The sequence below is a fragment of the Pteropus medius genome, unplaced genomic scaffold (assembly GCF_902729225.1).
Source record: "Pteropus medius unplaced genomic scaffold, Ma_sr-lr_union100, whole genome shotgun sequence".
In the NCBI taxonomy this organism is placed as follows: Eukaryota; Metazoa; Chordata; class Mammalia; order Chiroptera; family Pteropodidae; genus Pteropus; species Pteropus medius.
In genome coordinates, this window is record NW_024348529.1 from 649,441 (window position 1) to 661,938 (window position 12,498).

The 12,498-nt window shown below is 58.3% G+C and overlaps 1 protein-coding gene and 1 pseudogene across 1 annotated transcript; one reads left to right on the top strand and one right to left on the bottom strand.

Annotated features, from left to right (window-relative positions):
* Positions 1-555: 555 nt before the first annotated feature.
* S100B (S100 calcium binding protein B) lies at positions 556-6,010 on the bottom strand. Its single transcript, XM_039879792.1, has 3 exons — positions 5,805-6,010; positions 3,694-3,832; positions 556-1,757 (listed from the first exon to the last, which is right to left on the bottom strand). The coding sequence occupies exons 2-3, from the start codon at positions 3,829-3,831 to the stop codon at positions 1,617-1,619; spliced, it is 279 nt and encodes a 92-aa protein (XP_039735726.1). The 5' UTR covers position 3,832; positions 5,805-6,010; the 3' UTR covers positions 556-1,616.
* A 1,773-nt stretch (positions 6,011-7,783) lies between these two features.
* LOC120616419 (uncharacterized) lies at positions 7,784-7,901 on the top strand (annotated as a pseudogene).
* Positions 7,902-12,498: the final 4,597 nt, after the last annotated feature.

Consider the following 12,498-nt stretch of genomic DNA (forward strand, 5'->3'; position numbering starts at 1 on the left):
TGGGCATGGCCGGCGGTTCCCAGGCTGACCCGCCTGAAGCCTCGGATGGGGCCCCGGGGGCCTGCACAGAGCCCAGGCTGGCCCCGCCTCTCCAGGGACACCCCACCCCCACCGCCCCTCCCACTGGAAACCCCTGGGGCACCCCTCTCCCCAGGCCTGGGGACTAGCCGGTTCCTCAGCCCCTTGCCTCAGCCCTCCCAGCTCCTGGGGGCCCCGCCCCTCTGCTGGCCGAGTCCGTTCGCCCCGCTGGCAGCGTCTCCCCGGGGACCAGCTCGGGGCACCCTGCCTGCGGGATTCGCATTTCCCCTGGGCCGTTGGTGCTGCTGCATCTGTCCCGTGGGGCCATCTGGAGGGCCGCCGTGCGGGGGTCTCCTAGGGTGGGAGCTTGCCCAGACCAGCCACATAGGCAGTGCCCCCAAGGGCTCCCGAAACGGCAGCCACCACCCAGCACCCTTCTCTACTGGGTCTGCGGCCAGTACCAAGGGACCAGCAGGTGCCACCGACCGTGTGGCAGCAGAGGCAGCCCCCAGACCCCAGCGGGCACTCGCTCTCACTCCACATTCAATGGCTACGAGATGTCGCAGTGCTTTTATTTAATGCAAGCAGAAGCCACCAATTGATTTATGACTTTCCAAAGGATCTGTGTCCTTGAATAAAACAGGAAAGGGGGGGATGAGATTGACTCGGATTTTTCTAGAAGTGGTTTTTAATATTTGTAACTTGATTAGGTGAAATGATTTACTTGAATTCATGGACACGGAAGCGTAACTTTGCCCACAGTGAGGAGAGACCCGCCTCAGCACAGACAAGCCGGTCGCTCAGCGGTGACCGGCAACGAGGCCGAGGAGAAAGAGCCTTGCAGTACAAGGGTCTCCCAGAGGCGGGGGCCAAGCCGGCCCCCTGGCCCTGAGCCCAGGCACCCCTGCCAGCAGGCGTCCCACAGACCCCGCAGGCACGAGCCCTCAGGACAGAGCCGCTGAATGTAGCTGACTCTCCGTCTGATGAGAGCTGAAATGTCAGAGCGTGTTGCTTTCTGAGACACATTTTCCCCTTTAGAACTGCTGGCGTTAAACATTTACTCAGTAATCGCAGCCTCCCCTCGGAAAAGGGACCTACAGGTGGCCGTGCTCTGTGGGCCGGCCGACGGCTCGGCCAGACACCGGCTGCGTCAGGTGTCCTGTGCACCGGCGATGGGCGCCTTTTCAGAGGGAGGCGGGCAGAGCTGCGCAGTTTTAGATGTGGCGGCGACTAAACCGCGGCTGCCGGAGTTCTGGTTAGCAGTCAGGGGTGCTGTTGGGGGTTAGAGTTCTACATAGCCGCGGCAGCCGGGGTGGCACAGGCTTTGTGGCTGACAATTGACTTTCCTAAGTGACAATTATTGATTTCCCGGGACTGGGCGCTCGCACAGATGCCTAGCACAGCAGAAGTGAGGATGGGGCCCCTAAAAGCAGCCCTTGGAAAGAGGGTTCCAATGTGCCCTTCACAAAGCAGTAAGCTCCCTAGTTAGCTACGGCACAGCGGGAAGTGCAGCGCCTACTGGCCTGCAAGCCCCCGCTCTGCGCTTCCTGTGTGACCTTCATCTCTGCGACAGGGCCAGCTTGGCCGTTCTCCCTGGTTCACTCCTGCTCAAAGAACTCATGGCAGGCAGTGGTGACCATGGCAACGAAGGCCATGAATTCCCGGAAGTCACATTCGCCGTCCCCATCGAGGTCCAGAGCTTCCATGACTTTGTCCACAGCCTCCTGCTCCCTGATTTCCTACGAGAGATGAGAGAAGGTGCTCGGCCTGTTTTTAAGCGGAATTTAGGGCCATAGAAACATGACTAACAGTTGGCTGATCTTAAAAATCAGTATCAGAAACAATGTAAGATATAAAATGCAAAATGCCTGAAGTACTTCTCCTGTGACCAGGGGGCTGCTGGTTGGGGCTGTGCCTTCTCTACCTCACTCTAGGCCCAGTGGGACCCACCTGGGCTACGTGTAAAGACTGAACGGAACAACCAAGATCTGAGAACCTGCACTTAACATCAAACAAAACAACCGGAAAAGAAGAGAAGCGTACAGAGCAGCCGGACGGAGGGTCTGCAAATGTCCGGGAAGGAAAGACTGCGCCTCTGGCCCCTACGTTTTCTCCGTCCCTGTGTGCGGAATCCTGCAGTAGGGGCTTCCGTGGACCGTCGTGTCTGAGGGTGTTTTGTCTGGAGCAGCTCGGAAACATGCCCTGATGTGTTAACGTGGTGAGTTGCTTTGTGGGTGTCACGGACCGCCTCTGATGTTCCTCCTCGCAGCACGGAGCCAAGTGAATAGAGTTAGAACCAAGCACAAACTCGGGGCCAGCTACAGAGAGGCGGGAAGGACGCGGCCTCGGGCGCGCGCAGGCAGGGCCCATGCGCGTCGGCGGAGACGCGTGCGTTGTGTCCCTATACCATGGATTTGCTTCCCAACTGAAATTGCCTTGGTAAAACCAGGCCAGCACATGTTCACGAGACCTCGCTACACTTCCCACGAATTGCTTATCTTTTACAAACTGTGGTTCCCACGTGCCAAGCTGTTTTCAAATCACTAATAATAGCAGTTACTGGTTATCACGCTCTCACTCTACGGTAAGCACCTGACAGACACTGTCTCATCTCATCCTACAACCGAGAAGACCCTGGGACGTTTTGCTTGTTGAGTTAGGGGATTGTTGGGCCTAGACAACTGAACACACCGTGGGAGGGACAGCTGACTGCCCAGAGTCAGACTAGGGCCGCCCCCGCCCCGCCTCAGGCCTGCAGGCCACTTCCTCTGCCCTGGCCCTGCCGTCACAGAGACGGGGTGTTTGGGTGGGTGTGGAACGGGTGAACCCCGCCAGTCTGCTGCCTGAACCTGGGCTCGTCCTGCGCTTAGCGGCTCGGCCAGCTGGGATGGAGGCTGCCGGTCACTGTCCCAGGGCCTGTCTCTGGTGTCTTCCCTAGGACTGGCCTGCCAGACAGGAGTGCCCTGGCTCACTGGCTGGCCATTTCCCCCGAGTAGTTGGTCACTTCAGTGTCCTGGGTTCTGGGCACTAAGGTGATGGCAGTTCAGTGCCTCCAGGCACAGAGCGGTGAGCCATGAGGCGAGGGCCAGAGCTATGGGCAGGGGAGTGAGTCCTCGGCAAGGCGTCTAGACGTCGCACCACAGGCCAGAGAGGGACCTGCCTGGGGAAGGGGCCCATGAGGATGGTCTGAAACTGAAGGCCCCTCCTCTCCCGTTACCTTAGCCCCTGAGGCCTGCAGCTGGCGCAGGGCACTGTCTCGTCAGGTAGGCCCTGCAGCCTGTGCCAAGCCGACACGGAGGCTACGTCCTCGGGCCTGGGTGTCCCAGGCTGGGACGTCGGGAGTGCTCAGTAAACATGTGCCGAGTGGCGTCTTCGATCACCGTCGTGGATGCTAAACATCTAGCTAAAGCCATAACAGCCCTTTTCCTCCAAGCAGAAGCTCGTCTCTAGCATCTTTCCAACGTGCTCACCGTGGCCACGCTAAGTCACCAGCGCATGCCCGTCCGTGCCGCCGTCGCTATGGCGGGGCACCTCAAGTTTCTCCAGAGGTCCTGCCGTCGCGGTCCTGCCTTTGCCTGGGAGCAGGACCACCCTCGGGGCTGCTCCAAAGAGACGTGCACGCGGTTTTGTGAGGGGAGAGAAGGCACCACTGGCGGCTTCGAAGGCAAGACTCACCTCGAGGAAGTGGGGGAGCTCGTTGCTGAGCAGCTCCTTGAGCTCGGACTTCTTCAGCTTGTGCTTGTCGCCCTCCCTCCCGGAGTACTGATGGAAAACGCCGATGAGGGCCACCACGGCCTTCTCCAGCTCGGACATCCTGGGGCCCAGAGGAAACACACCTGCTCACGCTTCCTGCCTCGTCTTACATGGCAGGGCACATGCTGTCTCGGGCCCCGGCTGGACAAGGCCCATTGCCCCTCTGAGGCTCAGGGCAGGGCACTCTGGGGACCCCCACGGTTGTCACACTTCACCCCGTGACTCTTAGACCCCGCTCCGCTCATCCCTGCTGGCCGCGTCTATAACGTTCCCAGGGCTCTGGCTGCCGGTTGGGTTTGGCTGATGAGAAATGAGCAAAAACAGGCAGAGCAGTGAGGGGCTCTGGGGTGGACTCCCACCTGCTCCCCGGGGGCTGCCCTCTGCCCCGCAGCGCGGTCACTCCAAGACGAGTGACCGTGCAGAGCCGGAGGAGGGCACAGACACCGAAAGTGTTCCGACACCCCCTCAGCAACACCTGGACCACGGGAGGAGACTCTGTGCGTGCGGCAGCACACCTGTGTTACCGAGCAGCCCAGGACAGTGCAGGTCCCCCCATGGGGGTTTCAAGGGTCATGAAATGTGGGAATTGCTGGAAAAAAAGAGTTACTGGAAAAATAAAGATGGGAGGATTGCCACAATTTTTTAAAAAAGATCAGTGAACAGTGAGTGCCTCGATCTACTGGAAACAGACGCGTTGTCAGACCCTGCGGCTGAGCTGGTCCGGCAGGGGCAGCCCGGGCCCCGTCCGCACTGCCCCCGGTGGCCGCGGTGCTGCCTGCTCACTGCCCTTTCTCTGCAGTCGTCAGAGAAGCGTCCTGCTCCCCGCCCGCCTCGGCCTGCAGACTGCAGAGGGCTCTGCTCAGCCGCGGGCAGGCGCATCTTAGAGGGTCAGGGTCGCCTCTCAGCCTCCTCACAAATCCCAGGCTCAGCCAGAGGCATTCGCCGACTTTCCCTTGAGTTCTAATTATTAAAGAATCTTAGCACTGTCTTGGTTAAAAATAAATGCAAGAATTACATCTAATTGTTAAACATCATTCTCGTGTTGAATATGTCACATGTTAAAAATAAATTGGAATAAAATATTTAAGATTATTTCTGATTTCCCAAAGGAAAGAGAATTGTGGTTTTTTGTCTTGCCCTATTGATAATCAATCTGCTTTGTTTTGCTTTTAAGTCCCTAAAAACCGGATCTAGTACATATAGATGGAACAATTCAGCTGGATTAAAATTTTTATCATTTTGTACTTTCTTATCCTTTGCACTCAAGTTTTCAATTACTGATTTTTTTTTAATGAAGCCAACCAAACAAAAAACTTTTACATCATCCCAATGCTTCCCAAATTCCTTGATGATTTGGGGATGGAGAGGTAAAATTATTTCTTGCGAAGTATGACTAGCGGGATTTTTTAAAAGAAAAAGTATAAAACATTCCATATGTTTTCTTCATAACTGTACAAATTAAAATCTTTTCCTGCTAAGCCTTCCTTTTGACAAAGAAACAACCAGTGAGTTACGGTTTAGCTTTTAAGAGAAACGGAAACCCCCACGCGCCCTCCGAGCTCCGTTCTGGCCTCAGTCAGCCTCTTGCCCCTTCGTTCATCTTTCCATGTTAAAAACGAGAACTTTGGGGCTTTGACTCGGTGGAGGGCCCCACCAGGGGAGGCGCCCGAACCCCGACCTCGCTCGCCCTTTGACCTGCTATGTAGTTTACTTGCAGACCTCTGGGGGATCGCGTAGCTTCTGAGTAGTGTCCCAGGGACCTTGGGGTCGCCTGCCCAGGCCTAGGGTGGCAGGGAGCCAGCAGAGAAGGCATTTATCTGTGAGACCAAGGGTGTCAGCAGCCACCTGTGAGCCCCACGGAGGCTTCTGCGACTCTCAACCGACTCGGGCCTGAGCAGGTGAGCAGAGCAAGCGGCCTCACGCCCACCCAGCGGGTCTGAGGCACACCACTGAAATGCTGCAGCTACCACCCCGTCCCTGCCCCACCCTCTCGGTCTCATCCCCCAGGAGAGAAGAGCAGGCTCCTCACTCACGTCAGGCCTCGGTTGCTCCTCTGGTCACCTCCTGGCTGCAGTGTCCCTGGCAGCCGTGGTGGCAGGGGCGCTTTTTATCCCTCCTCTGGCCGGCCCATGCAGGCCCAGGTGGCCAATGGGGGCCGAGAGTGCGTGGGGGCGGCCCGGCCAGGCCCCCTGGGACTGCACTTGGGCCAAGGAAGACAAGAGCCTGCAGGGCAGGAAGTGGGGAGTCAGCTTTTTGTGCCGTTCCTAATTTATGCGTGATGTTGATGATCTGAAAGCCAGCTTTAACCGGTTCAGACAAAGCCACCCTTCAGCCTGGACGAGCCCAATGCAGGCTGGTTTCCAGGGCAAGGGCCCCAAGCCCGCTGTCTCCAGCCCCTGCCGGCCACCCGCAGGAGGCCCGGGACATCAGCGCCCTGAGCCAAGCAGGGCTGCCTGGAGAAGCCACCGAGGCCAGTGTCTGCAGAGACTGACCTGTGCGACAAAATTGATACCTGATGCTTTTAGGGAAGATCCTTGTGTAATGTGATTGAGACGTGCACCCCAAGGCCTCCTTCACCCAGGGCGAAGGTCACAGACTGTCAGAGCCCGACGGCCCCCTGGACATGTCCTTTGCAAAGTGTGATCTGCAGAGGTGAGGTGCTGTGCCCTCCTTGAGACAGGCCCACAGGCGGCCAGGGGGCCGCCTGTACCCGTCCCCAGTGGCGCCCCGCCCAGCCGCTCTAGGCAGAAGCCGGGGGTGAGCACTCCCCAGGACACTGACCTGGAAAGCGCTGGCTCCAGGGCCCTCCTGCTGGCTCGGGCTCGAGGTGGCCATGCAGCACCACAAAGATGTCTGTGGACACTGTCGTTTGTTGTCATCGGTGTTACTGGGAAATTCTTGGTGGCTCAACACCCAGAAGTGTCCCTGGAAACAGAGCGGGGCTGGGAGCTCGGGCCTGGCCCCCAGGTCTGCGCCTTACAACCAGCTGCCTGGTGGGGGGCCCCCCAGGGTCTGCAGTGTGTGTGGGCTCTGCCCTGAAGGGCACAGACACAGCGTTTGGGCCCCACTCAAGGTGACCTTGAAAAGCAGTGGCAACGGGTAGTCCTCTCAGGCAGAGCTTTGAGCAGTTTGCTGGGTTGCCCTATGCGTCTGCAGTGACGAGTGGCTGGAGTAAGGATGTGCATCCATTCACGCAAGGGTGCTCACGATTTGGTTGGCCAGCAGCTCGGCAGGAATAAGACCGGAGGACCAGTGACAAGGAAGGCTGTGGAGGAGACGGGGGACAGAGCCGGGACCGAGCGGTCTGGGCACCTGTGATCGAGCGAATGTCCCCGTGGGCACGCCCTGCAGAAGAGGCTCTGAGCAGTCGGGGACGTGGTCGCCCCGTGAGTGTCAGCCAGCTCCGCCTGTCACCACTCCAGGGCTCACTCACTGTGTCCGTGAGCAAAGTGGCCGTGTGGCAGACATGGAAACGTGCATGCGCTCATCGTCATGGTCCTCTCACCAAAGCTGACCGGCTCTGGCAGCTGCCAGAGCCGCTGACAGCCAAGACCCGTGCTGAGTCCGTGGGGACCAGCAGATGCCTGGTGGCCAGCTGACTACGGAGGGCCTCTTCTGTCCCAGGAGGGGCAGAGGCCTGTCCTCCCTGGTCGTGGAGTGGACTGCCCCGTCCGCACCGCGCCCACCCGACGCCCCGGCCCCACGAAAGCTGTGTCCACTGCAGTGGCGTCTGGGCAGCTTTGTACACGACCAGGGAGCGGAGGAAGTGTGACGAGGGGCTTGTGCCCATGAGAAAACTGGTTTTGCCACACACCGATGACCTGGAGGTAGCCGGCCCCGTCGCCGGGTGCACGAGCTTCCTGAATAGTCAGTCGTGGCATCCGGCGGGGCAGTCAGCACTGAAGGGAGGGGTTCGGTATCACAGGCCACTCTGAACCAGGGGCCACTCCACGGTGCTGTGTCCTCCAGAGCCAGGCACATGGGTGCGGGAATCGAGAATTGGAAGTACGCGGTCTATGGCCTGCCACCCGGAACGTGCCTGATCCTGGCCAACCTCGGAAGCTAAGCAGGGTCGGGCCTGAATAGTACTTGGATGGGAGACCGCCTGGGAATACCGGGTGCTGTGGGCGCTTAAAAGAGAGAGAGAGAAAAGAATTGGAAGTACGCGTGCTCCTCCCCCCACGACACTTAGTAACCTTCTCGCAGGATGTTGGTTTCCAGTCCCAGCAACTTTGGGACAGTCTAGAGATCTTGGTATACAGAGGGGCACACCTCCCCGCAGCCAACGCCGAGCCAGCCACTAGGCCACTTAGGGCTCCTTCTGCCTCTGAACCAACAGGCAAAAAGGGGCGACGTGCTGGCTGGAGTGGTGGATCCAGCTGGCACGGGGCGGGCGTCCACGGCACCTGGGGCCCTGGGCCCTCTTAGTCTTTCCGTGGGCACCGAAGGCCGACAGAAAACTGCAGCCACCAAAAAGTCACAGCTCGCCAGGACCGCGGGGTCAGGTCCTTCGGCCGTGAAGGTCTGGTCACTGCTCACTGCGGAGCCAGCAGCTTCTGGCTAAGGGCCAGGAGGCGAGGCGAGGCATGGGCTCTGGCGGAAGGACGTCAGCCAGGCCTCACTCACCACCTGTCCGCCAGCGAGGACCCGGCGGCTTTGCGCACTTCTGCTTCTTATATGCGTTTATTCACTGACCGTTTTCTTCTGTCTCCTCCCCAGGTGTTACCTGATAAGCAACGTGTTGGAGGGGGGCCTTTCAGTGTGGTGTCCAGGTGACTGGATTTTCAGTGGAAACAGCTGAATCCAAGAGTAAACATCGCGGTGGGCACGGGACTGTTGCGTCTGTGCATCTTCCCGCCGGGCGAGGGACGTCTTCACTCGTCACAAAGGCGGCTGTGTCATTGCAGAAAGGTGCAATGACTTCGCTGTGGCGCAGGATCCAGACGCATGCGGCGAGCTGCGCTTGTCGCGGGTCCCGAAGTCTGGACCCCGCGCCGGGCCTGCCACTGTCTGCCTGGCGCTGGAGCCACCCGGTGGGCCGGGCAGATGCGTGGGCTCGGGCCGGGGGCGGCCCTGCGGGACGGGGCTCCCCATCTCGCTCTGCATCTCCCGCTTCCAGCGTCTGGCGCCGCTTGGCTCCAGCTATGTGTCCGGAGAGGGCAGCCCTCGGCCACCCTGCGGCCTGGCCTGGGCCGCACGGCCTCTGCGCCCCAACTGGTGACGCGGGCACGGCTCACTCTGCGCCTGCGTCCACGTTGGCCGCCTCAGCCTGCCGGTGCCGGGGAGCTGCGAGATGGCCGGTCAGTGGGCCGTGTCTCCCTGGTGCAGGCTGAAGGCGGGAGGCGCCTGGGTCGGAGGTCACTCACAGGACAACCAGTGGCCAGACGGTGCAGTTTGCAGCAGTTCGCACGGCGCAGTTCGCACGGCGTTCCTGGCCTCCGCCTGGCGCGGGGCGTGGGCTTGGATGCGGGCACTCGTCGGGGCGGTCGGCTGGGGACCGTGGCGCTGAGCCTGTCCCTCGTCCTCCCGCCTCAGGGTTCCTCCCGGCGACAGCCCCGCACCACGGCCTGCGGTCTGGGCATGGCCGGCACTAACGCGCAGGACCCTCAGGCGCACCGTGCGCCCCTGCCCCAGCAGGCGTCCCTGCTGCTGATGCCCGGGGACCAGCTCTGGCCGAGCAGCAGCGACCTCCCACTCCGTGCAGACCCGGCCTTGGGGAGGTCTGTTCTTGGTCATCGTCACTCAGGCCCAGGGGGCCCTTAGGGTTCTCTGTGCAGGGACTGTCATGCCCCTGTTAAACGTGCCCTGTTTACATTACTTTGTGGCTTCTGTCCTTTGATCGGACCCACTGGTACACTGGGCAACACAAAGAACAAAACAGTTTATTGATTTTTTTATTAATCTTTCATTAGTCTAAAATGTTTTCGAAATGTTTAAAAAGAGTAAACTTAGCAGAGGGACAGAGTGGAGGGAAACAACAGCTCGACTGCCTGGCATCTATGGCTCCTTCCGAGCATATAAACCCCCGAACTGGCGCCCGGAGCACTTCTGACATCCGGTGCCTGGGTCCCCGACATCGTCGATTCCCTGGCACCAGCACGTGTCCCGCAGTTCGGCTCGGTTCCGACTCCAGCTGTGGGGCTGGTGCCGGCCCCCCAGTTAGGGCTCAGTCTCACAGCACTGCCCCCTTCAGACGTCACTTGCAAGTCCCGGGCCACACGTACTCCGACTGACTGCCTAAAAATGGGGGTCCCCCGGACCCCTCCTCGGGTTCTATGAATTTGCCGGAGCGGCTCACAGAGCTCCAGGAAACACGTCATTTAGTTTGCGTAAAGTTTGGGACGGGAGGAAGGAAGACGTGGGCGGGTGGGGTCTGGGGGTCTCGCAGCCCCCGTGCTCTCGGGGTGCACCGATGCCCCAGTACCGCCACTGCTCACCAACTCGGATGCTCTCTGAACCTTGTTTTGGGGGTTTTATGGAGGTCCCACCCCGTAGGCACGATGGATTGTCACTGACCATTGATGACTGGCTCAGCCCCAAGGTCAGGGTGGGGATGCAAGGTCCAGCTCTCTCCTCTGTGGTGGTTCCCCTGGTGACCAGCCCCCACCCTGAGGCCCACGGTCTGCTCATTAGCATCATGTTAGGTGTGGCTGGAAGGTCCCACTGGGAATAACAAGCTGTGCCTCCCACACCATCATCCCGGGAGTACAGGGTTTTAGAAGCTCTGCCAGGGACCAGGACACGGCCCAGCTCTGTGCGTGTTAGACCACATCGCATGATGTAACAGGCGCTCGTAAGCGTAAAGGGTCTACGTAGGGGAGGGGTGTGCACTGTTGCCCAGGTGAGAACAAAGCTTCAGGAGGCAGAGAACCGACTGGAGCTGCTTGCTGCAGAGCCATCACTGCCCGCCATGTGGAGCCCAGGAAGAAAGGTATGAGGGACACTGGCCAGGAGCCATCTGCCTGATGAGTGGCTGTGGCACCTTGAGAAATGGCCAGCTTCTCCATCTGGGGTGCCAGGAGGGGTGATGGAGGCTCAGCCCCTCCGCGTCTAGGCTGCCATTTCTCTCGATGGAAAGTCAGCCATGGGACCCACCAGGAGGGTCTGCTGGCAGAGGAGTGGGCTGCCAGAATTGGGGGGGGCAGCAGCATCATGGGGGGCCGGGTCCACTTCCCAGACTGGACTGCCGTCTGCACCTAGGTCAGCAGGCACATAGCTTCCACCACGTCTCCTGTCACTCAGAGGCCCTCCTTTCAGCCCACCCCTCGTCCGCTCCCCAGCCCTCAGTGCCACTTAGTGCACTGACCAGACCCAGGCCCGGTGCGTCCGCGCAGGGGCCAGAGAGTCCTCGGGCTTGAGTTTCCAGGAGGTGAGGCCTTGGGCAGCGACGTTCTCTCACACAAAGGACAGTGCCATCCGCCACCAAGCTGCTCACGAGGTTGATTACAGTGACCCATGTCCATGGGGAGAAAAGGGTGCCTGTGTTCCAAAGGGACGTGGGAGAAGGGACAGAGGTTGCTGTTGTGGTAAACGCGTGTCGCAGCAGTGGGGATTGTCCCTGCTGTGAAGGAGGCTGCAGCCACCGCAGGCCCTGGGGAGCCAGGCGGGGTTCAGGTCCTGCGCTGTGGGGAGACCTTCAGCAAATGACTGCACAATTCTCAGCCTCAGGAAAAGAGGAAAAGCAGCACCCCTCAGAGGGTTGCTGGGGCAGTAAGTGAAGTTGTGCATGCACGCACACGCACACGCACACACACGCCTGCACCAGCGCATACAATGTGCAGTGCCTAATGTGCTCACTCAGTGGTCGCTGTTATTATCATAAAAGTTACTATTCCTATGTATCAAAGTACCTGGCTCTGTCAGGTGAACTCCTGGCAGACAGAGCAAAGGACGAAGGACACAGATTTCATTTTGAGCCAGTCCACGACGTTCCAAAAGCGCAAGACAAACTCTTTGGCCAATCTAGAAGACATAATTTGGCAAATTGTGATAGACTATCTATTTCACAAGTATCGCATTTCATTATTTTTATACTACATCAGATTCCATGAATCCTTTAGTTCTCTCCCCAGTCATTCCAAAACCTGTGCTTCCATCCAGGAGGGCAGCCCAGCGGGAGCAGAGCTGCTGGGGTCCATGGCAACGTCAGCACCCGCTCAAAACAGCAGGGCTTTTGTTTTTGTTTTTCAACTTTTTTTTTTTTTTTTTTTTTTTACTTTTGAGAAAGAACTGGCGATGAGCACAGTGAGCGCACTTTCCTCCACGGCTCTGTGTGTGTGAGGTTTCTGCCCAGGGAGCTGCATCCCAGTGAGAAGCCAGGGCGTGCTGGACCCATGCCAGGGAAAGGCAACAAAGGAAAACCGTGTTTCTCCTCTCAGGAACTCTACAAACAGTTATTTGAATATATTTTTAATAACTTTTAAGGACTCCTGGAAATTTGTCATAAAATCATCTCAGGTTTAATGTTTAAAAAACATTACTAGATTAGCCTCTTTGGTTTTTTACTAGACAGGAACTTTTTCTATATACTCTGTAATCATCACATATTTTTGTCACTTTGTCCATTGTGGGCCCAGAACAGCACACAGTATTCAACGACATTAAGCCAAATGAACAACAAAAACCTGATCAAGTGGTTGTTAGAATGTTTAACTAATGAGGAATCATATACCTTGATTTAAAAATGCCTCTGTGAGACTGAACCATCTCCAATGAGAATGATCCAAA

Excerpts from the sequence above, each read along its gene's own strand:
- S100B (XM_039879792.1), bottom strand. The coding sequence starts at position 3,831 with ATGTCCGAGCTGGAGAAGGCCGTGGTGGCCCTCATCGGCGTTTTCCAT. Across the intron at positions 1,758-3,693 it reads AGCTCCCCCACTTCCTCGAG|GAAATCAGGGAGCAGGAGGC; the intron begins GTGAGTCTTGCC and ends CATCTCTCGTAG.